The sequence below is a fragment of the Mustela erminea genome, chromosome 9 (genome assembly GCF_009829155.1).
Source record: "Mustela erminea isolate mMusErm1 chromosome 9, mMusErm1.Pri, whole genome shotgun sequence".
Lineage (NCBI taxonomy): Eukaryota > Metazoa > Chordata > Mammalia > Carnivora > Mustelidae > Mustela > Mustela erminea.
The window spans coordinates 44,879,608-44,903,484 of record NC_045622.1 but is presented as its reverse complement, the minus strand read 5'-3'; the positions used below and the strand labels follow the sequence as shown (position 1 = coordinate 44,903,484).

At 40.1% G+C, this 23,877-nt stretch overlaps 1 protein-coding gene across 21 annotated transcripts in view; it reads right to left on the bottom strand.

Annotated features, from left to right (window-relative positions):
* SYTL2 (synaptotagmin like 2) overlaps positions 1-23,877 on the bottom strand; it is a 120,136-nt gene that overhangs the window by 13,489 nt on the left and 82,770 nt on the right. For 2 of the 21 annotated variants that reach the window (XM_032357448.1, XM_032357451.1), the window contains exons 7-13: positions 22,658-23,461; positions 17,727-17,795; positions 10,875-10,988; positions 8,798-8,851; positions 7,492-7,539; positions 4,456-4,550; positions 1,019-1,138 (exon numbers count right to left, since the gene is read on the bottom strand). In XM_032357448.1, coding sequence (XP_032213339.1) covers positions 1,019-1,138; positions 4,456-4,550; positions 7,492-7,539; positions 8,798-8,851; positions 10,875-10,988; positions 17,727-17,795; positions 22,658-23,461 — 1,304 coding nt within the window. The other 19 variants (XM_032357449.1, XM_032357452.1, XM_032357437.1 and 16 more) reach the window with 18 other exon arrangements.

Sequence of the window (23,877 nt, the reverse complement as noted above, 5' to 3'; positions counted from 1 at the left end):
TGTAGAGGTCAGGAAGGGTAAAGAACGGATGATTGATGAAGACAGTTGAAAGCCTTCCCAAGGCCATACATTTAAGGATCATCAGCAGAAATTCGGTTTAAACAGATTTTTCTTTTTTTTTAAGTTTGGAAAACGGCAGGCTAGTAAAATTTTAGGGCAGCTTTATCATTTGGTTAGCATACCTTGTGAGATGGTGTGTATATCAGAGAACTATCTGGATAAGTGTATGTGGGTATATTTCATATATATTTCTACACACATACTCCATGCACACAATGACCTCATGTTATGAAAGAAGTTCCAGGTAAAGTCAAATTTTCTACATTGAACCTGAACAACTATAGTTAAGGAGCTTTCCTTTTAAAATCCTTTTGTGAGGGGCGCCTGGGTGGCTCAGTAGTTAAGCGTCTGCCTCTGGCTCAGGTCATGATCCCAGGGTCCTGGGACCTGCTCGGTGGGAAGCCTGCTTCTCCCTCTCTCACTCCCCCTGCTTGTGTTTCTTCTCTCGCCGTGTCTTTCTTTGTCAAATCAATAGATACAAATCTTAAAAATATTAATAAAAATACAAATCCTGTTCTGAATCCTTCCATAAGGCAAAGAATCACTTCTATTCTTATGTGAATCAGTGCTTTTATTCATCAGGTTTGCCAAAAGACAGGCACAATTCTATACCTGCAAACAGAAATATAAAACATATCTGATACAAGTAGACTTTACACAAGTTACCCCATTTGTTGCACGGAACAATGTAGCTGTTCATCTTGTTAGAAATTTGGGTTTATTTTTTAAGTACTTACATAAAAAAATTCATTTCTAATGGATACGAACTCTTTTTGTGCTTAAAAAAAGAAAAACAAAGATTTAGCTAGCCAAAAGCTAATTGCAGGTTAGAGAAAAAACTTGTGCCCTTGGAATCTGGGAAATACAACAGGAGGCTACTTTATAGCAAGCATGGAGCACCGCAGAGCAAGGTTCAGAGAAGCAGAGAGATATTAACATAGAGGCTTTGTTTACATACAGAAGACAGGGACGTCATGCCAGAGGAGCTGCTAAGATTGGTTAAAGAGCTCGGGCTCTTCTTGTGTCTGCTGAACTGGTAACTGCTCTCTGAGGCTGTATCTGTTTCTCTGTCATCACTCTACAAAACATCATATAAGATACACAAAATTTAAATTCAGAATGAGCAAAGGTCAGCATCTCTCCTTGGAAAAACATGATACCTTGGTATCCCAGAGATCTATGAACATTTCTGAAGCTCAAAGGACTCTGGTGCTAATCACCAGGAAATGGGAGTCGGGATGAAGCGGTGGTCTATCATGGACCTCACCTAAGGAGGACAGCAGGGCTTTGCTATGCAAAGAACAAAGTGATTTGTTTTTTTACCTCCAAGGTGGGCCCAGGACGCTACAGAAGTCAGCACTGCTGTGAGCTTTCTTGTCACTCTTTTAATATTGTGCATTTCTGTTACGTGGAGAACTTTATTGATATATATGAGAAATTAACTTTACCCAGACAACAAACGGTCTAAGATTTACTGTCAAAATATAAAATGTCATGCTTAATTCCTCTTGTTATTAATACAGCCTTAACATCCCTAAAAATCAAATCTTTTACTGGAGACACTATTAAACTAGAAAAAAATAAATGTTAGTGTGACCTGTTTAAACTAAAAGTTATATACACACAAATTTTAAAAATTTTAAACCACCTCTAATGTAATTCTATAGTGCTATTGTGTTTATATTTTTAGTGCTATAAGGAAGTATATACTAAATTATATTTATTCAAGTATATTCAATTCTACCCACAGTAGATTTTAATACATTTTTTGAAAAAAAAATAAAACAAAACAAAAACAAAGGTACTTATTTTAAATATGTCCCAGGAAATATTTTCCTAGTTCAAAAAAAAAAGGGGGGGATGGGGCGCCTGGGTGGCTCAGTGGGTTAAAGCCTCTGCCTTTGGCTCAGGTCATGATCTCAAGGTCCTGGGATCAAGCCCCGCATAGGCCTCTCTGCTCAGCAGGGAGCCTGCTTCCTCCTCTCTCTCTGCCTGCCTCTCTGCCTACTTGTGATCTCTCTCTGTCAAATAAATAAATAAAATCTTTTTAAAAAAGGGGGGGGCAATAATACATTTAATTATCTTTAGAGCTAAAGTTTACTAGATGGTAGCTTTAAAAATCTATGATTCAGAATGAGCTCCTTTGGGGGTTAGAGGGTTTTTGGAGCAGTTCAGTGGAGTTAGGGAAATACCTTTATGGAGGAGTTAGTACATGCCAACGTCTCCCAGGGCCATGCAATTATGTATCATAAAACAGATGCCAATTCTAATGCAGATTAAGGAAGGAGTTAAAGAAAAATAAAATTTATCACTTATATGGATAAGAAACCCTCCCTCAAGGATTAAAAAAACCCCACACCACCATGTGTCCATTATCACCTTCTCTCCCCACATGCTGGCAGCACGTACTGTTTCCCTCTATTTCAGCATGTACTATGCTCTATCTAGTGTATCAGGACATGAGTAAATTGCTGAGGGATGGGATCCTGTCTTGTTGAACTGGAACGCCGATATCCACGTAGCAGGAATTCAAGGAACGTGACTGATGCTAAGCCTCGAAGAAAGAGTGGACGGAGGAGCAAGGCCTGGCTTCATGACCATTTCCTTTAACATTCAGTCTGACCCATGTGCTTTGAAAGGTAAAATTCTACAGCTTCATTTGGCATCTCTGATACACAAACTCAATTTGGACTCTCTATTGTGTAGAGCGATGAGGTGGCACATTAAAACTGAAAGAGGAGAAAAATGGAAGACCAGGAACTGGGGTCGCTTGCCTTTTAAGTAATTACACACCTCATTCATATGGCCAACCAAGACCAAAGCCTATTTACAAAGGTGTGAAAGCAGGAACTCATTGAGGCTGCCTACTGTTGGCTTCCAACTAAGGATTTAGTTTCAAAGAATGAGGGATTCGTTTCAAAGGAACTGTAACCTGGGCTGGTAAGCATATGGAAGGCTATGCATTTGCAGATATAGCTCCTCTAAGGCCCAAGAATAGACAGAGGGTTGCCCGGTAGGTCAGGGAGGTGGTACCTGAGTTGTGTGCTGTCTAGAACTTTCTTCACCTTTCATCTACTAAGAGAATGTTTGAGGATAATGCTTTTTACTTCACCCTCAAAAATCAGACCCAAACTGCAAAGAGTAACAGCTAGGATTTACTGGTATTCACCCTGTGTCAGGCACTCCGCTGTATGTTTCCCCCACATTATCTTGCTGACTCCTCATAGCCTAATGAGACAGGACTAGGAAACCAGACTCAGGGACATTAAGGAACTCGCCTGGAGTCACACACACCAAATTAGTAGCATAGCCAGTGCTAGGAATGTCTGACTCCAAGATCCTAACTACTCTGGCTAGAACATGGAATTTAAAAAAATTTTTTTTTGCCTTTTAAGTTTTTATTTAATTCTGATTAGTTAACATCCAGTGTTATATTAGTTTCGGGTGTTCAATATAGTGATTCAACAATTCCATACATCACCCGGGACTCATTACAAGTGCACTCCTTCCCCATCCCTCCACCCATAACACGGAATCCTAATTAAGTCAAAGGACCTGAGTTAAAGTCCTAGATCTACTTCTTAGCAGCTGTTGGATTTGGGGGAAAGTGGGGGAAAGCTCTCGCAAGCACTTCCCACTTATAAAAAATGGAGAAAATTGTACCCACCACGTTTAGTTGGTGAGAGTTAGATGTCAGAAGGAATATTAAGTGTCTGGTGTTTACAAAGTACTGACTGAATAGCAAGATAATAGTCCTGCTCCAGCCTGAGACAGCAGGTATAATGGCTAACCACGGTAATCAGATGCAGACTCCATCGTGGTTCGACCCCTTTCTAGCCGAGTGAGTTTACTCACCTCTCACCTCTCAGTACCTCCTTATCTGTAATACCTGGTAACAATGATGGGGCCTACCTTCCAGGCATGGTGGATGATGAAATGAGATAATGTATGTCAACGGCCTACACCCAACAGATATCCATAAAGTCTGTTGTGTCCTTGTCAATTTACCAGTTTAACAAATGCTTCCAAGCTATTCATGCTACCTAGATGAAGCTCTCACAGATCAGCTCTACTGGAAACTACAGAGTGGTTAGCTCACGCCAACATATTTCTGCCTGGATTTCTTATTTTGTACCCACTTTGAAACAAAAGTCACATTCCGAAAATCAATGCAACTTGACTTCACCACCAAAATGACTTACTGTTTGAGTCAAATGAGACATGCCTTGCCTGTTCCAGGATCAACAACACTGCCTCTATTGATAGGAAAGGCAGGGGTCAGTCCTGCTGACCTCTTTGGTCTCTGCCACCGCTGAATACAAACACACCAACCTTGGCATAGCAAATGCACCTATTTGGTTCTATTTTTTCTGAAATTACAGAAGACAGACTTGCCTCATCTTGGAGAAATGCTGGAACGGACTTGCTCATCCTTTTGAGTTTGTCAGGGTGGGAAAATGGATTATCAGGTGGTGAAGGCACTGTGGAAACTAAACAGCAGCATTTCCATTCAAAATTATCCTCACATTATCAAACAAACATAAAGCATAAGTTGAAAACACTTTTCTTTCTTTTATGAATGAGATATTTTTGCAAAAAGATTAAAGGTACAATAGTTTACATGCACAGGATAAGATAAGCAACATGCAGTTTTCATAAATTATACAGAGAACTGGCAAGGAGTTGAACCAATGGAAAGTAACAATCAAGACTGTTAGTTTCATTAATCCGGAGCTGGATTTGAATTATATTAAAACATACTGCCATTGTGAATGGGCACTCACTTATTTCCCACACCAGAGATTGGAACCACAAGATGTGTGATTTATTGGTTCATCTCCTTGGGATGTATTTTTAAAACATGCCACAGGCTGGAAAACTATTTCATTGGACAGCAAGGATCTCTGGACACAACTCAATCATAACAGTGTCCTGGCTATTGAGTATGGAAGGGAAGGCTTTTTTGTTCAGTGATTGTGGGGATTACTTCTCTGATAATGTTTCTCACTCAGAATTATGAAAGACTATGAGCTCAAACTATTTATCTTTTGAAAACAGATTATTTAGATACTTTTGTGATAGAAAGGTATCAGACACCTTATTTAGATACCTTTCGATAAAGTACGGATATGTGTGGAAGTCACAATGAGATGATGAATTCTATTCCTCATCTGCATAACTCTAGTTAGAAACCTATCTCCTTCTTTATCTAAAAATTGGTGTCTAAGCTTTTCTTATGGTGAATCAGAGCTTGCATACTGAATGAGTTAGTATGTTTCAAGGCCCTTAGAACAGTGCCCAGCACAGAGCATGCTCTATATAATTATGTGCTAAAAATTAATATTATCTGATAATGTTTAAGTTACCTTTTCGATGTGATACAAATATACTGTCTTGGTTTTTACCAGTGAAACAGATACCAGAAAAATAAATAAAAATAAAATTATATTTCTATATATAACTCAAGAGGCTCAAATTCAGCCCTAAGCATTAGCTAAATTCATCTTCAGTTAAAAGAAAATTAATGAAGAAAAACTGAAAATTGAACTATACATAATAAATATTTGTTTATTCACATAGTAGTTCTCCTCTAGCCTTTGGCTCTCAAATGTATCAAAATCCATTTACAGTGACTCACAAGATGATACCTACTTTAATCACAACCCATTAAACAGTAATGTGTATGTGGATATATTTGGGTGACTTGCACTGCAGGAGTATAAGGTTAGGTCCCATGAGGACACAGTAGAGCCCAATAAGAATGCAAAAACTTTTTATCATAGTACTGCTGCCTATTATTTTCAAAATGTATATCTGCTACTCAAATGTAGCCAGTTTTACAAATATTAGGCTCTAGTAATTTATGTCTTGATCATGTATTTCAATTTTGTTTTATGGTAAAAATACACTCTTTAGTAGAGGAAAGAAAAAATCTCAGCCCATACATTAAGAGTCATCTTGGAAAATACCATAAAAAAAAAGAGAGAGAAATTAATCCACCCAGAATTCAGTACATGATAGCCTCTGTGGTCTGACCTAACTAAGCTTGGTCATGAGCAAAGACACAGATACATTGGCATATATGTCCATGTCCATGCATTGTTTTCAGTCCTCGGGCTAAATGGTGAACAAAACCTAACAAGATAAAAACAAGATGATCCAACTTGAGTATCTGCCAGTGCAAAAGCAACTGGAGAAACCTCTGTACCCAACAGCCCCGAGGGACACAAGTCTTGGCTCCTCTGCAGCAGGTGGGCAGAGAACATGCAACAGGGGCCGAAACCTGGATTGTCTTTTTGCCTATGTACTTCTTCAGAACTGCTCAGGTCATGGGCCAAAGCTCAGCACCTTCACCTCTGGCAGGCAGACCTCTTGAGCAAAGTTTCAGATTTCAGGCTGGATGTCATGGCCTTCTAGCAAAAGCACCTTGTTTCTCTATCAAATGGCTCCCTCATTTAGCTGCTCTTCTCATTAAGTTGTATTAGCACATCCGGACTACTGGGCAACTATTAATATAAATCTCGTGATCTCCTAAGGGCAGACATGTGTATCATTATCTTCATACCTCCAGCGCCCAGCATTATGCAACTGGGCTGAAACTGGGAAGCTAAGAAGACACATACGCATATCTGCATGCTTTGCTGGACCTCACAGATACATTCTTAATGTGCTATTTGTCCCAGAGACAGAAGTCAGTGTTAAGTACAGCAATCTTAAGATTGAACAGAAAAGAGTAAACAATCATTATCTTTGGCTGGTCGTGAGTATAAATTAGTGGACGGACATTAGCCACCACAAGTATATACTTATTTCTTAAGATTCAGATGTTCACTTGCTTTATAGATTGAATATAGACTGAATCCTGCTTTGAACCTCAGAGCTTAAACCCTGGACATGATACAATTTGCTTCCATAGGTATGGAAAGAGGCATACACAACCATAATGCACACTAACTGTAAAAGCACAATTCTTTCTTAGGTCCAAATACATTATAAATTGTTTTATGTCTACAGTCTTATGTAAAGGCCACAAGAAATCGAGTACTTGAGACCAGACTGCAACATAAAGCCAAGTGATAACAGAAGGTGCCAACTTCATTTTAAGAAAAGACTCAAAGGGCAGAGAGCCTTACAGAAGTATAATACTATCCAGCAATTACATATTTATATAGTACATATATATGTCTGCATAAAAAATTTTAAAATATGTAACTCCCCCATAGCGAAATCACGGATTAATCTTTCAACACTGGCGGCAGGAAAATGTTTTTTCATAAAACCCCTGTCAGAATGAAATAGTTTTATAAGCTGCAAGAGTTTTAGTACCAATAACAAATACTGCATGATTAATAGTGTTAGTTATTTCAGTATATTTAACACCATGTAAAGTGGCAACATTTAGTCATTTGTGAGAAAGATCCTGCTACTCACTTCCTGGTATGCACTCATTTGTGTCTGGTTCCTGATCTGTTTTTTGATCTACTCAGAAAAGCAACATTGAGAATAAATACCATTTTACAAGAAGGATTAAAGAGACATGAAAGTAAGGCTCACATGTCAGTTTCACAACAGAGTCTGCAGAATACATCTGACAGGTTTTCAGCGTGCTTTTATCTATTCCCCAGAGTGACTCTTCATTAGGGGTCTTCTATTCAACTAAAAATCCAACATCCAGTATAGGAGATGTCTGGCATCTTTCTACTAAGTCACTGAGCCCACATAGCTTGGGGGATGGAAGGAGCACTGCATTAGGAGTAACAAAGCTGCACTTCTAGTTGCTACCACTCCCTCAACCCCCTGCCCCCACTGACCAACTAGCTATAGGATCTTGGACAAGTCACCTCATTTCTCTGAGCTTTTCTTATCTGCAAATGAAAATCCCTGCCCCACCCACTTCCACGAAGTTGTTATAAGCATAAAATGAGAAAGACAAAACTATGACACAAAAGTAAGCAATGACCTTTGAGGAGTTCTAATGCTACATTTTATGGGGGAAGCTTAGTTCATAGACATTTTTTATTATTATAGTAAAGGGAATTTAGAAAACACAATTCTGGTGTACAAATATAAATTACACATTTGCATAAATGCTCAACTATAAAAATCAGACTCATTTCCATCCCTTCCCCCACTATACCACTATTACCCTGTATATTTTGTAAGTGAACCACGTAATACTCAATCCACTGACAAACTTCAAGATCTTCTGGGCTCCTTAATATTCTGAACCAGTTAATTTTACCTTAGTCTATATTTAGCTATTTAAATGAGCCAAGGCAGGATCCTGACTCTGGTTCTGGGACTCTTCCCTTTGAAGTTAAAGCTTTACTAGCTATGCCCAGATAGCTCCAAATGCTGAGACATGAGAAAAATATAGGAATAACTTAACCCAGAACCCACCCGACGCTTCCTGCCCTCACAAGGAGTTCTGCAAGTCAGAGTAGCAAAAATCAGCTCATACCCATAGAAATACAATTTCCTATTTATAGAAACCCTCGCTTTCCAAAGGTCTCTGATGCGATCCTTACAACAGTATCACCAGCAGAAGACTTGAGAATATAAACAGTTAGTATTAAATGCATCAAGTCAGAACCATTTTATAATAACTTAGGCACCATTCATCACATAGTGGCAAATGACGTTCTTCTATTTATCCAACAGCTGCGTCCCAGCGACTGCCCAAACCGCCCCAGAACCTAATACACAGACAGACATGCAAATACATAAAGATATTTACCATCTTCAGCACTACGTACTAATTCTTCTGGCAGATTATCTATTTTTGCTTGATCTGTTCAGGAGAAATTAACAAATGGTTAACACGGCTGACCCTTGGCGAGAGAGAACAATGAGACTGTCCCTGGAAGCCCCCGGAGTTGGAAGCAATTAGTCAAGATGCAGTGAGGGGTGCAACCAAGATGTCTTCCCCAAAATACTTTCTCTTTAGATTAGCTACTTGAACCAGTGCCATAGCGGGAGCTCCCATTTCAGCCCCGATGCAGCTTACATCAGCACACTGCTGCACACGGACTCCCCAGGGTTAGAGGGTTAGCTAAGAGCAAGCAATCGGCCAGCAGCAGGAGAAAACACAGGGCGGCAACAACAGCCTCTCTATTCTTCTGGAAAGGGTAAGATGCTAGCCATGACTAACACCTTCTCAAACCCATGGTCATTAGCAAATATTTCTGTGCATGCATCATCGTTTGTGTATGCCTCTGGGAGCCTTGCTTGGGAAGTCAACTGAAGAGATGTAACTGGGGACCAGCTGCTAAGTGGAATCTTGGCAGGCTACTGTGAGAGTGGGTATCGGTATTTGGAAAGGAGCGTGCAGGAATACCCGTCAGCTGATGGTGATTTTTTTTTTTTTTAACCCTGCACATTCCTGAGTATTTTAAAGCTGCACCATGGAAATAGCCCCATGCTTCACAGGCAAGAGGTTTGCCAAACTGGACAGTTTTTGCTGAGTTTTTTGTTTTTTGGATACCCCCCCCCTCGGGACCCATCACCAACATCAGGAAGAACAATTAGGGCGGTCCAACAAAGGGCAGGATTCGCTTTCTGTGGGAGCATTCAGGCGGATGTGGGGAGGTTGGCCACCTGTTGAGGAGGCTTTATAGGGAATTCCTGCATTGGGGGGTGTTTAAAATGGATGACCTTCAAGGTCACTTCCAACCCTGAGATTCCAAGATCTCTGGTAGGGATAGAACTGCATTCCAAAATGGGAATACTGTTAACCCCCGCCTCAGGGGCTTGAGTGCCCTGAAAATCTCTGATTTTTAGGAATTATTTAATAGAGTGGCTTTCCCCCCTTTCTTTTAAAATTCTGACTTTTTAGTTTCAAATGCAGATAGCCGAAGCATATACTAAACATGACAATGTTCAACTTTCCAGCATATGAGTGTGGCAGTGATTAAATTTCATTCAGTAACTTTTCTCATGACCCTCTGCACTCCCAGGGGTGCCTCTTAGCTTAAAAATGATTAAGAGCAAACCCTCTAAAAGTCAGGATTTCTAAGTCAACTTGCAAGTCATACATATATATATGTGTGTGTGTGTGTGTGTATAATGCTTTATGTTAGTACTCAAGAAGTCCTTCACCAATACAGCAACAGCTGGGGGGTACAGTGTGCCTAATGTGTTGCAGGCCAGGTAGTCTTTGGGCTTCTAGTTCCAGTATCCAAAAGAAATGTGTGAAGAGAAGGGATAAAAGAGAAAGGACAGTCCTTGAAGCTAGGGACCAACTCATCTCCATATCATGCAAAACTCATCAGACATCCAACACTATCATATATAAGACGGTCACCTTATAAATGTTCTTGATAGCAGACTATTGATTCGGATTCACAGCTCTGCTGCGTGACACTAAACAAGGTACTTTACCTCTCTGAGCTTCATTTGCCTCATCTGTAAAATGGGAATAACCATCATCTCTCACAGGGTTCTGTATGCCAGTTACATGAAATAATGCATGTGAAATACTTAGCCACGTCTTGGCACACAGTGCTCAATAAAGGTTAGCTATTCTTACTAGAACCACCAGCTACCCCAGTCATTTAAAACTCACTGGATTTGAAACGCTTGAGCTGGGATTCTTCAATCCAAGGAAACCTAGTGTTCTAGTAACCAAACCTCAGGCACTATGTTGAAGGTTCTAGTCACTGTAGGATGAGCTTCTTCTGCTCACACTGGAAAGGTTACGGTCATCTGTTAACCCCCGCCTCAGGGGCTTCAGTGCACGAAAGCATGCAGTGAGGCCACAGAAAAGCACATGAGCATTTTAAAGCTTAGACGGGGGGCGTGAACAATGGGGCAACCTTTATTCTCACTTGGTGAATCTGACGAAATGTCTTCTAGACTTTTGGAAGGCATTTTCCTAGCAGCACTCCTTTCCAAAGTTTTCAAGACAGGACTGGGTTCTTCTTCTGAACCTGTTACGAGACAAAATTGTTGAACACTGCGCAATACAAAAAAGACCCCCAAAATCCTAACTCTTAAGAACCAATGGACTTTGGTGTTGTAGGTGGAGAGTCAGAAGCCTCTGTACTATGAAACACTTCTCAGAAAAAAAAGCAAAATTTCTCCACTCTTTGCAGATCCTTTAAAAACCATTTTCCTAGTCAAGAAGTATTTGCAAGCATAAATCATAAAGGAACAAGATAACCACATGAATAGAAAAGTGATCTCTGAGCCATCCACACCTCTATTTTAGGCCCATGATTTGTTCTATGCCAGACTTTGAATCTTTCCACTTTACTTCTAGCTTTTGAAGACAACCACAAAGTGGTTTTAGGAGCATTAAAACAATTAGCTGAAAACCATAGAAGGCAGGATTCAGATGTTTAACATCTGTGTATAATCAGGTACACAGATGGGCGAATTCTCCAAATCAACGATTGCAGGCCCTTGGGGATTCATGAGCTAGTAAAATTTCCAACAAAATGTTGGGAAATGACATGAGGTAGTCAACTTTTTATTTTATTATGTCATTTTAAAGTGTGTAGGGGGTTCTATCATGTACTAATAACTACATATTTTTTTAAAAAGGCATGTTAGGGGGAAAAAAAGGCATGTTAGGACCAAAGGAAAAAAGAAGGGTGGGGCATATCCTCAAAATAAGGACAGTCTTTTAAATTAAATATATCTAATGTTACAAAAAAAATCTCTAGATATCTTAACTTTTTCATTTTGACAGTTAAAACTCCATCATGGATTAGCTCTGGTCTGAATATGATCATTCATCACTGTTACATTATTAGTGCCTAGAACAGTGGCTGGCAATAGGCACTTCAAAAATGTTTGCTAGGGGTGCCTGGCTGGCTCAGCTGTAACAGCATGTGACTCTTGATCTCAGGGTCATGAGTTCAAGCCCCATGTTGGGCATGGAGCCTACTTAAAAAAAAAAAAAAGAAGAAGAAGAAGCTGCTAAATCAATGAATGAGTCCATTAATGAGTCAATGAATTTGGGAACCACTTTTATACACAATACTTTCCTGAAATGCATCCCAGTTCTCCCCAATGTTAATAGGCATTCTAGAGCAAATGGATTCTAAGATGAATTGGATTTGGAATGCTCTGTGTTCCAATTTAAAGGTTTCTTACTATAGACCTTCTTGGAGACATTAATATGCTAATAATGTGCATAATTTCCCAGCATATTAAGTACTTGACAATGGAGCATTTTTTTTAAAAAATTTTTAAGGAACATATTGAGGTATTGGTTGAATAAGAGCTCAGCCCAAGTGAAATATGTTAGGTTGCTCACCAAAATTGTGGTACATTGTAAGCAAATTCCTCCCTCCTCCAGTCCACCACCAGCCAATTGTTTAAAAATAAAAATTTAGGTTACAGTATATAAAACTACAGTTGTACCATTTTGTACCTCTTATTGGCTTGTAACTTTTAAATATCTTCTCTGAGCTCTGACTGGGTGGTTATTTAATACTGATGATTTCATTTTTAGACAGGCTTTTTACTATTCAATCAGTTATGCTGATACCCTATAAACAAAGCTATATACATCAGGGGTAAGTCTCCAGTGTAAGGACAAATGTACAAGCTCTCCTATGGGTCAGTCTACCCTCCTCACTCACGGGCTGGTTTAGTGAAAGTCTACTTCAGCAAGTTGAACATGGTGATGTATACTCCTGTTTCAGAGACTGATACTCCACTTTTCCTCCTCTAACCAGCAACCTTTGTAACAGGGGCTTCAATTCGATTAATCAGGATTAAAGTTGGATCCTTCAGTTCATTTTCAAGAAGACACCCTATAGTTACTTGCAAAGGAAACCAAACCTCCCGAGTCATCCACTCAGGAAAGCTTATTCATTCTCCTCAGTGCTGAGGGGTGCTAGAAAATGACAAATTTTCTAAACTGCTAGGAGGATGACCGACACCAGCTGTTTTGCAACTGTGGTTAAAATGTCCCAGCCAGAAGGCATCCATTATCATTCATCCCTATAATCGGGGAGTTGTGCATTCCTATTTGCTTCTGGGTTTCTCTGCTAAAATGCCCATGTTGATCACCATAGCAAACTGAGACAAGGTCTGTAGCTCCCAGCCTGGCTGAAACCAGTAACGCGAAGCCCACTTAGATGAATGTGGTAATCGAGTAAGTTCTTCATTCACCTAGCCAAGGCTGGAGCCAAAGAAATGCAGCCAGCCAGGCGATGCCCTCAGGTGGTGTCAGATGAAGTCATCTGACCAAAGTCATACTCTAGAGAAGATTCTGCAGATTTCTGCAGATAACTGAAAACAAGAGGAAAAGGATGGCAACAAAACACCACAGCACAAGTTTTCTGAGGAAAGAAGGTTCCAATCCAGTCTTGCCCTCTGTTTCTGGAATTTAGCTACTACTGTGGTAAAATATTCATCCTAAAAGGGAAATTTGTGCCCATCTGTGTGTGGCACTTTCTTGCCACAAATCTTACTAGAGACTTCTGTGTGCATTGTCAATTAAGAAAAAAAATTATTTCCAGGATAAATTATTTCTAGGAGGAAAACTGGCTTGAACATTTCAGAAGTGCTTTCTAAACCCCAAATTAAAAAAAAAAAAAAAAACACAACTCTTAAAACCTAACAGTTCTGTTACTGAGAATAAAGTCAGATTCTGAAACACTCCCTCGTGGGTAAAACTTCTCTATGTAATGCATTGACTAAAGAACATAAAAGGAAATGTAGCTTTTTATTAAGAAAGGCTAGGAAGACCTAAAATGGTAAGAATTTACCACTATTTCCGTGTGTCAAATTACTCCCAGTTTTAAAAACCATATCATCTTTTACATCAGCATTCCCTAAATCATTTCATTAAACCAATGAGTTAAAAAATTCAGAATGCTCACTGGAGGTTTTTCTCCAGCTGTCTGCATTGGAACTCAAGTCTCTACCTGAAAAATCAGAGTCAGAGAAACCTCCTTTTTCTTCTTCTTTCTCTATTCTCTTACATGGCGATGCCAGAATCAATTCAACATTACTTGTTTCTGGAGGGTTTTCTCTGTTTGTCAGGAGAGGAATGGGTTGCCTACATCTGGATACACTAACTGCTTTAGGAGCCTCTTCCAAGCCAGGCTCCCCAGAAAACTTTTCTCGAACCCCTGCAACCTCACTTTCACACTCCCTGTCCTCTACGGGGTTTATAGTTTTAGTGATCCCTATTTTACATTCCACACAGAACTGCGGGGTTCCAGGGATCTCAACCCAACTTTCAGAACCACAAAGATCTACTGATAAATCAGTCACACCTTTGTTACCTCCCAGCACTTCATCACACTGGTTGACTTGTGATTGGAAAACATTACTCTTAAACTTCATTTCAGAGGCCTCTGAGGCTGTCCAGTCAAGATGGGTTACTGTCCTCAAGAAACTGGCCTGCTCTGACTGGGAAGCCTCCTTCTCAGGAGTTTCTTCCTTCACTGACACCTGGAGCTGGTAAGGAGGAGCTTCAGTTGTTTCTCTAAAAAGTTTCTCAAAACCAATTTCAAAAGCACTCTCCGTTCTTGATGGAGCCTCAGACTTTTTTACTGTTTCTCTGATTTCCTCAGGATGGAATTCGGAAGCAGCTTGCCTGGACACTTCAGTCCTACCTGTTACATTTGATGGAGAAAGAGTTCCTGGGTCACTTTCGTATTTTGAGGAGGGGGGTTCAGTTGCTTCCTTCAATAGTTTTTCTAAGCCAGCACTGAATTCTAGGAACTCTGATTTAGGTTGAATAACTGTTTCCCTCATAATTTCTGCCACTTCCTGAGGTAACTCTTTGCCACACTGAGTAACAGGGGAATCACATGAGTGACGGGTTTGCTCTGATGGAGGCACTCGAGCAGCTAAATAAGATCCAGCGTTGTGAGTTTTATCAGGGACTACATTGAAGGAACAAAAATCATCTTTGTCTGGAACTGTAACATCCATTGTAGCCCCTGGTATAGAATTTGGGGGGCTACCTGCTGCCTGGACTCCTTCAGGAAATTCTGCTTTTACTTCCCCAGGCACTACTTCCCTCCCCACTGGATAGCAAGCTTCTCTCAGTAGCTTTTGTAATACAACATTTATATCATTCAAGGTGGGTTTAGGTGAAAGAATGACTTTTTCTACAGTCTCTGAAATTTCCCTTTGTGAAGGTAATGCCTCATCCTGGGGAGCAAGATGAGCATCTCTGGAAGAAGGCCTCTCTTGGGAAGAGTTGGCCACATTCCCAAAAGAATCTTTTCTGTAAAGATGGGAAGGTGGACCCGATGGGTGAGAACTTTCTGCAGCTACCTGACACCCATCCTCCGTGCTTGGCTGGCATTCGCCACTTCCAGATTTCTGGGAAAGAGCTGTATTTACCAAAGTTTCGCTTCCCTTTGGAAAAGGAGCTATTAGCACTTTCTGATAGGCTGATGTGCTGGGACTCCATTCTGTCCCTTCTATCCCTTTTTCATAAACTCTACCCTCTTCAGGTTCAGAGCTGATCCTAGTGGTAACAGGTTCCAACACACTTGGCAAGGCACAGGGCGAAGTTCCAGTAGCTTCCTTTAGGAGTTTGTCTAGACTAGCAGTCAAAGTGTTCAGCTTAACCTTCGGAGGAGCTACTGTTTTGTCTACATGCTCATAAATGCTCTCCTTATGTCCTTTGTCTTCTCCCTCAGTCTCAGCAAAACCTGTATCTTGAGGCCATGTTTTATTTCCAGAAATATCTGGTTCAGACTTTTGTTTTCCATGAACTTTTCCACCCGAAGGATGCATGGCTAGTGATGAAGCTTCTGAAAGTAGCTTCTGTAAGCTGTCATTAAAAGTGTCTTTGTAGTCTTTAGACAAAGCACTTGTTTTAACTATGGATTCTTGAACCTCTTGGTCGGAGTAATCCTTTTCTTCCTTGAACACTGGTGTAACAAACAATTTCATATTCTTTCCCACATTTTCCTTTGATGACTCAAATGATGGCAAATGATGAGTAGACTTTCTGGATGGTCCCAATGGAAATGTGGTTTCTTCTGGTAACACCTGGAGTGTATGCTTTGAATTTAATTTCTCTATTTCCTCTCTTGCCAGAATTTTTTTTTTACCTGGAAGCATCCCTATTTCGTGGATATGCTTTCCTGATAATTTAATGTCACTGAATTGTTTGTGTTTCTGGCTATAAAATGGCTCCACATAATTTTGGCTTACTGTGTTAGTATTCTTCCCAACATTTTCTTGACTGTTTGGATTGGCTCCTAAGTCCCAAAACTTTCTTAAATTCTCAAATTGAGAGTGATTATAGACCTGTTCTGTATTGGGTTCATCCATTCTCTGTTTTAGGGACATAACTTTAAAGTTGGGATTTGATTCACTGATTAGAGGTTTGTCTTTCTCCAAAGGCAAATGTGCTGCACTCCCAGTATTCAAAGAATGTTGCCAAGCCGGTAAAGTACTGTCCCTTTCATAATGGCAACTCTCTGCCACTGGCGATCTTTTTATATGTTCATTTATCTTATTCTGAAATGGAGACACTTCACCTGATTGGTCAACAGAAGGATAGTTTTTGGATGGACCTGATATCTGGGGTCTGGTCTCTTCAGGTTTATTTGAGGAATAAAAACTGGAGAGATGGGCTGTGTGGCCATTCTCATCTAGGACCACTTGTCTGCTAGTGGCTTGATTACATTCACTCTGGCCTGTAGATAAACTGTCCACGGACTTCACAGGCTGATATTCTTTAGCAGGAGGTTTCCCTTGACAGCATGACGATGTGGGTTCTTTATGAGTTAACTTAGCAGCAGCTTTCTCGCCTTCCCAGAAAGATATTCTTTCACTTACTCTTTTGTATTTTTCTCTTTGCACTTGGTTCTTGGGAACCTCAGTAGTTTCTTGTAACTGGACCTCAGGCTTCTTCGAATACTTGTTTTTGGTAGCCCCATGTAGTGACTCAATATTCTCTGTCTCTAAAGGAGTTTTCAGGATGCATGGATCTCCTTCTTTGCTCTCTCGCTCTGCCTTCATGTTCTCTTTCAAACTTGGTTCTTTGACAAGTGTTGAAGAGTCAAAATTTACTTCTGAGTTTCTTCTCTTTTTTTCATAAACATGAAGCTTAGGCTCTTCTTCACTTAAGCTGCCAACATTCTTAATGTTGCATGGAACCTGGTCTTCTCTCTCAGGTCCTTTGAGAGCACTGTAGGGATAGTTACTGATTGGGGAAAGTGCCCAGTTTCCTTCTCCTCTGTTTTTTGAACCATGGCTAGAATACATAGTTTTATTCCCTTGATGTGGGCCATAGATTTCACATGGTTTCAATATGCCTGGATCTTCCTTGCCTTGTTGGGACAAAATAATGGATTTGGGATTGATATTCACATTATTATTTTGGCAAGTTCTTGAAGGCAATGTATTTCCCTTTCCCTGGAATGGTGAATCAGATTCCATAGACCTCAGTTTAACTTTGGTGGGTAATAGAGGCTTCAAGCCATTTTCTTTTAGAATGGTGTCATCTCTCACCAAGGCAGTAGCAATCGGTGATTCTGAGTCTGTCTCTTCCTTCAGCTCTATTCTCTGGGGATGTTGGAGAGGTGACTTATTGTCTTCTGAATGAGAACTTCGATTAAACCAGTCTAAAACTTTAGATATGGAATCATCAGTTGTCTTCCTTATCTCAGTGGCAAATGGACCAGAGTGGGAGGACGTCCTAGTTTGTAGGGCCTTGAGAAGAGGGGGCTTACCTTGCTGACGGTCTCTAGAACTGTGATCTGGCACCTGAAATGGCTCAGGCTCAACACAAGACAGTCCGTCTGCAACACAGAAATGCTTTTCTAAATAAGGAAAGAGAATGCTCAAGGAATTATTATTCAGGGGCACCTGAGTGGCTCAGCCATTAAGCCTCTGCCTTGGGCTCCGGTCATGGGATAGAGCCCCCACTGAGCAGGAAACCTACTTCTCCCTCTCCCACTCCCCTTGCTTGTGTTCCCTCTCTTGCTGTTTGTCAAATAAATAAATAAATAAATAATTTAAAAAAAAAGAATTATTATAATCACTCACATTATCTTTTAAATAGGCACTTTGTATTTATACTTTCCATACCATTAACTGTTTCTATCAGCATTTTTCAGAGGCTATAACATAAACCATCCTAATTAAGATATTCTACTAGAATTGCTCTAACAGTAAAGGAAGGTAAATATAGACTTCTGAGGTATGGGGTATGGACCTAATTGAGAAATTCTTCTGAAGTCTCTGATTTATCCTGAAAATTCATATGGGGGCACCTGGCTGGCTTGGTCAGTAGAGCATGCAACATTTGATCTCAGGGTCAAGAGTTCAAGCCCCACATGGGTGTAGAGCTTAAAAAAACTCATGTGGATTTTGTATTCTGATCCATGTTGCATTTTTTAAAAAGATTTTATTTATTTGAGAGAGAGAGTACACACGGGTGCGCAATAATGGGAGGAGGAGCAGAGGGAAAGAGAGAGACTCTCTGCTGAGCATGGAGCCCAACGTGGGACTGGATCTTATGATCCTGAGATCACGACCTCAGCAGAAACCAAGAGTTGGACGCTTAACCAACTGAGCCACCCAGGCACCTGTGATCCATATTACATTTTAAGTATTACTTCCCTTCTACTCTCAAATCTATGCATAGAACTTTACACTGTAGGAAGATACACCATGTTCATTTTATGACTCCACCTACCCACTGGCATACTAATAAACACTAGACGGGCTTATACCAAGTTTGAGGAACACAGACCAAGGAGAATTTCAGGAGTAGGGAAAACAACCTTCTGGAGTTCCTTCCAGAACATTAGAATGGTACAATGATGGTATGTGTATTTCTGGGCCTTCCTCTTAACAGATTAAACCAGAATCTCTGAAGAGGGGCCCAGGAATCTTTACTAACAACTATCAGTGATTGATCTGCATACTGCAGTTTGAGGACCATGATCTCAAGGGGCTCCTCTGTTATTCCCCACTTCCCCTCTACAGTCTGTGAGTTTCGAAGTAGTTTCTGTAAGTCAAATAAACGAAACAAACTGATGCATTATGTGATCTCCACCCATTCCCTGATGTTGGCTGACCAATGGCTAAGAACCTAAACAAGATTATTTAAGCTGTAAACTATCAAGAAAGCAGAGAATCTGGGGCTCCTAGGTGGCTCAGTGGGTTAAGCCTCTGCCTTCGGCTCAGGTCATGATCTCGGGGTCCTGGGATCCAGCCCCACATCAGGCTCTCTGCTCAACAGGGAGCCTGCTTTTCCTGCCCCTCTCTCTGCCTGCCTCTCTGTCTACTTGTGATCTGTCAAATAAATAAATAAAATATTTTTAAGAAATTATTTTTAAAAATAAAAAAGAAAGCAAAGAATCCTTTCTGAGCCTTAATCAAAGGGCACATGGGAGACTTAGATAAGGGAGTTCAGGCACCTGCCCCTTAAGTTAACACCAGGTGTTTCTGCATTCCTCCTTCCTTACAGATGCTAAGCTGTACAATGCATGTTCCTGAAAATTATGTCAGCTGAATTTTTAGGAAGTCAGCTACATTTCAATGCACTAGAGGACAATTCAGTTAATAAAATTCTATCTTTAATTTTAAACATCAACTCTGGCTAAGTGTGAAAAAAACAAAGGGTTATACAGTAATGGGCATGTGATAGATCTTGATTCACTTAACTACACATTTTACTATGGAATAGATGTCAATAACTGCAAAGTTCTTTTGAGAAATCTTGAAGAAGTCTGTGTTCATTTGTTTAACAGAAGACAATGATGAAAAAATGATTATAATATACTACTAGTAAAAAAACTTCTGGCAGTATAAACATAATTTAAGATTATATTGAAAATTATTGAAAAGCTCTACAATTAAATGTTATCAATACTGTAGTTAGTGCTGCATGATGACAACACAGACGGTATTTGTTTTATTCCATATCCATTTCTTCTTTTATAATGTTTTACAACAAAAGCGTATTTCTTTTAACATAAGAAGAGTTATTTTAAAGATTTGATGCAAGGTAGTGTTTGTTCCATTTTCTCTGAGGAATTCTTCTGTATTCTGCGGTGTAGTAATGAATGTGATATTGACTGTCCTGGAGGTCAGAGCTAAAGTCAACCCCTTATAATTCACATACTTTGCATTTACCACTTTTGGGGCCTGATTTTCTTTTTATGCTTCATTATTTACTTGTATATATTTTTGTGGTAAGCAGGGCATTAATAAGTAAGCAGACCTTTGTGCATAAGCTCTAAGGCCAGGAGTCCTGTCAATCAAAACAGGTGTAGCTGGGGATGCCTGTGTGGCTCAGTCAGTTGAGCTTCAACCTTGGGATCTGGTTGTGATCCTGGGGTCCTGGGATCAACCCCCATGTTCGGGTGGGGGGGGTCTCCCAGCTCAGCAGGTGTCTGCTTTTCCCTCTGCCCCTGCTCTTTCTCTCCCGCAAAGAGGGAAAAAAATACGTGTAGCTGATGATGCCTTCCTCCCAAATTTCATGGTCAACTGGTACTTAAAAATCAGACAGCACAGGGATGCCTCGATGGCTCAGGTGGTTAAATTCCCACTCTTGATTTCCACGCCGGTCATGATCTCAGGGTCACAGAATCTGAACCCCATTTTGGGTTCAGCACTCAGTGAGGAGTTTGCCTGAGATTCTTTCCCTCTCTCTCTGCCCCTCCCCCATTCATGTGCTCACTCTCCCTCTCTAAAATAAATAAATCTTTTTTTTTTAAAGATTTTATATATTTATTTGACAGACAGAGATCACAAGTAGGCAGAGAGGCAGGCAGATAAAGAGAGAGGAGGAAGCAGGCTCCTCACTGAGCAGAGAGCCCGATGCAGGGCTCGATCCAAGGACCCTGAGATCATGACCTGAGCCAAAGGCAGAGGCTTTAACCCACTGAGCCACCCAGGTACCCCTAAAATAAATAAATCTTTGAAAATAAAAATCAGAAAGCATAAATAAGTAGTTAATATAAAAGTGTAAAGATAGTCTGTAGTCCATGGGAAAGCAGGTGCAGTTCAAAAAACAGGAAAGGTTTACCAAATTTTTTCTGTGGATGATAATAAAGGAAAATATTAAAGAATTTTTTTCATCTTTTGAATAAGCACTTAAGTGAGCACCATCCAGTTATTTGTCCATGTTCGTCAAACTTCAGTAAGTTCCTTTAATATGAAGGTTTTTTTTTTTCATTGAACAAGCACCTACTCATTTTTAATTAAAAAAAAAAATTCCTTTGTGTTCAAATGATTAAAATGTCTGGAGTGCAGGGATGGGTAATTGAAAGTGCTTTGCTCTTGAAGAAGAGGATTGATCTGAACAAGTATAGAACTGTCGGGCCAAGCAAAGTGACGCAGGGTCGCTTCCTGCTGACTAGTAAGGAAGGGGGAGAACAAGTACATCGGACATGGGACTGCGGCCACTGTAAATTCTCCTGACTATAAAGAAATTATCACAGGGCCGGAGGAACACTTACTGAAGATGGGAGAGAAAACACAGCATGATTTCTTCCATTGTTTGTTTTGTAAAGCATAAGAATTATGAAATCGTTGTATGGGAAAACAGCGTCTCATCCCTTGAGAGGTGTAAGATCTTCAAGACCTAGTGAGCTAGGCAGCAGGGAAAAGCAGTATTCTCTTTGCCTCTCAGTTCACAGCAGCTGAAGGAGAAAGTTCCTTCAGCACTTTTAACATCTAAGAATAAATGGCTAAGAAAATGAAGGTCTGGGGCACCTGCGTGGCTCAGTTGGTTAAGCATCTGATTCTGGCTCAGGTCATGATCTCAGGGTCCTTGGATTGAGCCCAGCACTGGGCTCTGTGCTCATCAAGGAGGCTACTTGTCCCTTTCCCTCTGCTCCTCCCCCTACTCATGCTCTGTCTCTCTCTCAAATTTAAAAAAAAAAAAAAAAAAAAAAAAGAAGGTTTTTCTGAGACTAAAAAAACTGGGGGAGCCAGTTGGCCTACCAGTGGGGTGTGCAACTCTGGATCTTGGGGTTGTGAATCCCAGCCTCACATTGGATGTAGCGATTACTTAAAATCTTTCAAAAAACCCAAAGTTTAATTGAATGGTAATTAATAAATATGCATTAGGTGGATAATATATTTTGTACAAAGGTATTAGTATATATTTAATTCTTACTCTATATACATACCTTGATTTAATTCAAAATGCTGTAATTTGGTTAAATAATTTATAGTTACATTTTTTAGGGAAAAGCATAATGGGCAGAAACCATGCTATCCTGGTTTTAGTTTTAGTTAGCCCTTTAGCTATTGATGATTGAGGAAAACTTCCAAACCCATTAATAGATAGTATAATCGGGATGCGTGGGAAGCTCAGTCAGTTAAGCCTCTGCCTTCAGCTCAGGTCATGATCCCCAGGGTCATAGGACTGAGTCCCACATTAGGCTCATTGCTCACCAGGAAGCCTGCTTCTCCCTCTGCCTGCCACTCCCCCTGCTTGGGCACATGCTTTCTCTCTCACACAAATAAATAAAATCTTTAAAAAAAAAAAAAAAAAAAGAGGTACTATAATCATTCCCCAGTGGCACCTGTCTGAATTGTAGCTGGAATGTCTAGGAGGTCAAACAGGGCTTCTACAGGGCTGGCCTGGCCATTCTAAGCCCATGGGTTGGTTTTTATAGTCTAGTAGTAACAACTTTCTTACCAGCAGGGCTTTTGGGCAATTCTGATTCAAGTTGTGATAATTCTGATGGTTTAGCTTTGTGTTCATTGATGGTGGATGAATTTTCAATGGACTCTGGTCTTGCAGCTAAAACTTCTGAGGGAGAATGTTGTCCATTAACTGGAAAAGAACCAGAAGCCACTAGCTGATGTTTTTCATTTTTGGATGCTGTCAGGTTTGAGTCTGACTGATGTAAAGGCAAAGGCTTCCTGTATTGAGAAGGCTGAGGGTCATTGCAAAACTCATCGACATCCACATCATCTTCTGTTCCATTCTTTAACCTGTCAGATTCTAAAACACTGAATTCTCCTACTTCCCGGCCACGGCTTAGCCCTGGTCTCTGGGGGAGTTCATCCTTCACTGCAGAGAATCTCACATGCTTTAATGGCTCCAGGGAGTTTGAGGAGGAGTCACCTTCTAAAGAATGCTCCTTCTCAGAAATTCTCTCATGGATGGTGAGGCCAGGGGCCACCATTTTGGTTTTGGGTTCCAAGTTCTGATGAAAACGCACTGTTTCTGAGTCTGTGCTGCTGGAACTGGAGTTGCGTTTCAGGATCCCTCTGGGAGCCCCCCTTGTGCTCAGGGAGTCTGTCCTTTGTCGGGGAAAAGACTGGTTATCATTGAGCTTTAACTCATGTGATTTGGGGAGCATTTTCCTGGCTTTGGGGATTGGAGCTTTGACCTGAGATCTGTTCTCAGGGCCTGGAAATGTCTGTTTTGTTTTCTCTAAATTTTGGCTTGAAGTTTCTGGGATAGATGAGTCTTCTTTGGACTCTGACAATTCACCTGTAAATTAAAACACATTAGATGACATGTCAAATGGAGAATAGCTATATAATTTAAAACACCTAACATAAACTTTTTTTTTTTAACATAAACTTAATCTACATGTAGCAAAAGTAGTAAAATATTAAAGACAATAAAGTATTATCATAAGTACAGACCTAATTAAAAAACATTTTAAAATTCAGGCACAAACTTCATTGAACCGTACATTTAAGATTACTGTGCTTTACATACATACTTTGTGGTATTTTTATATTCAATAAAATAATTTTAGAAAAGATTTTTAAAACTCCTTAAGGAGGCTAAGGAAAAACATAGAAGGCACTTTAAAAATTTATATATGGAAACCAGAAAAAGGAACTTAATTTTTTTTTTTAAGATTTTATTTATTTTTTTGAGAGAGAGAGAGAGAGGGC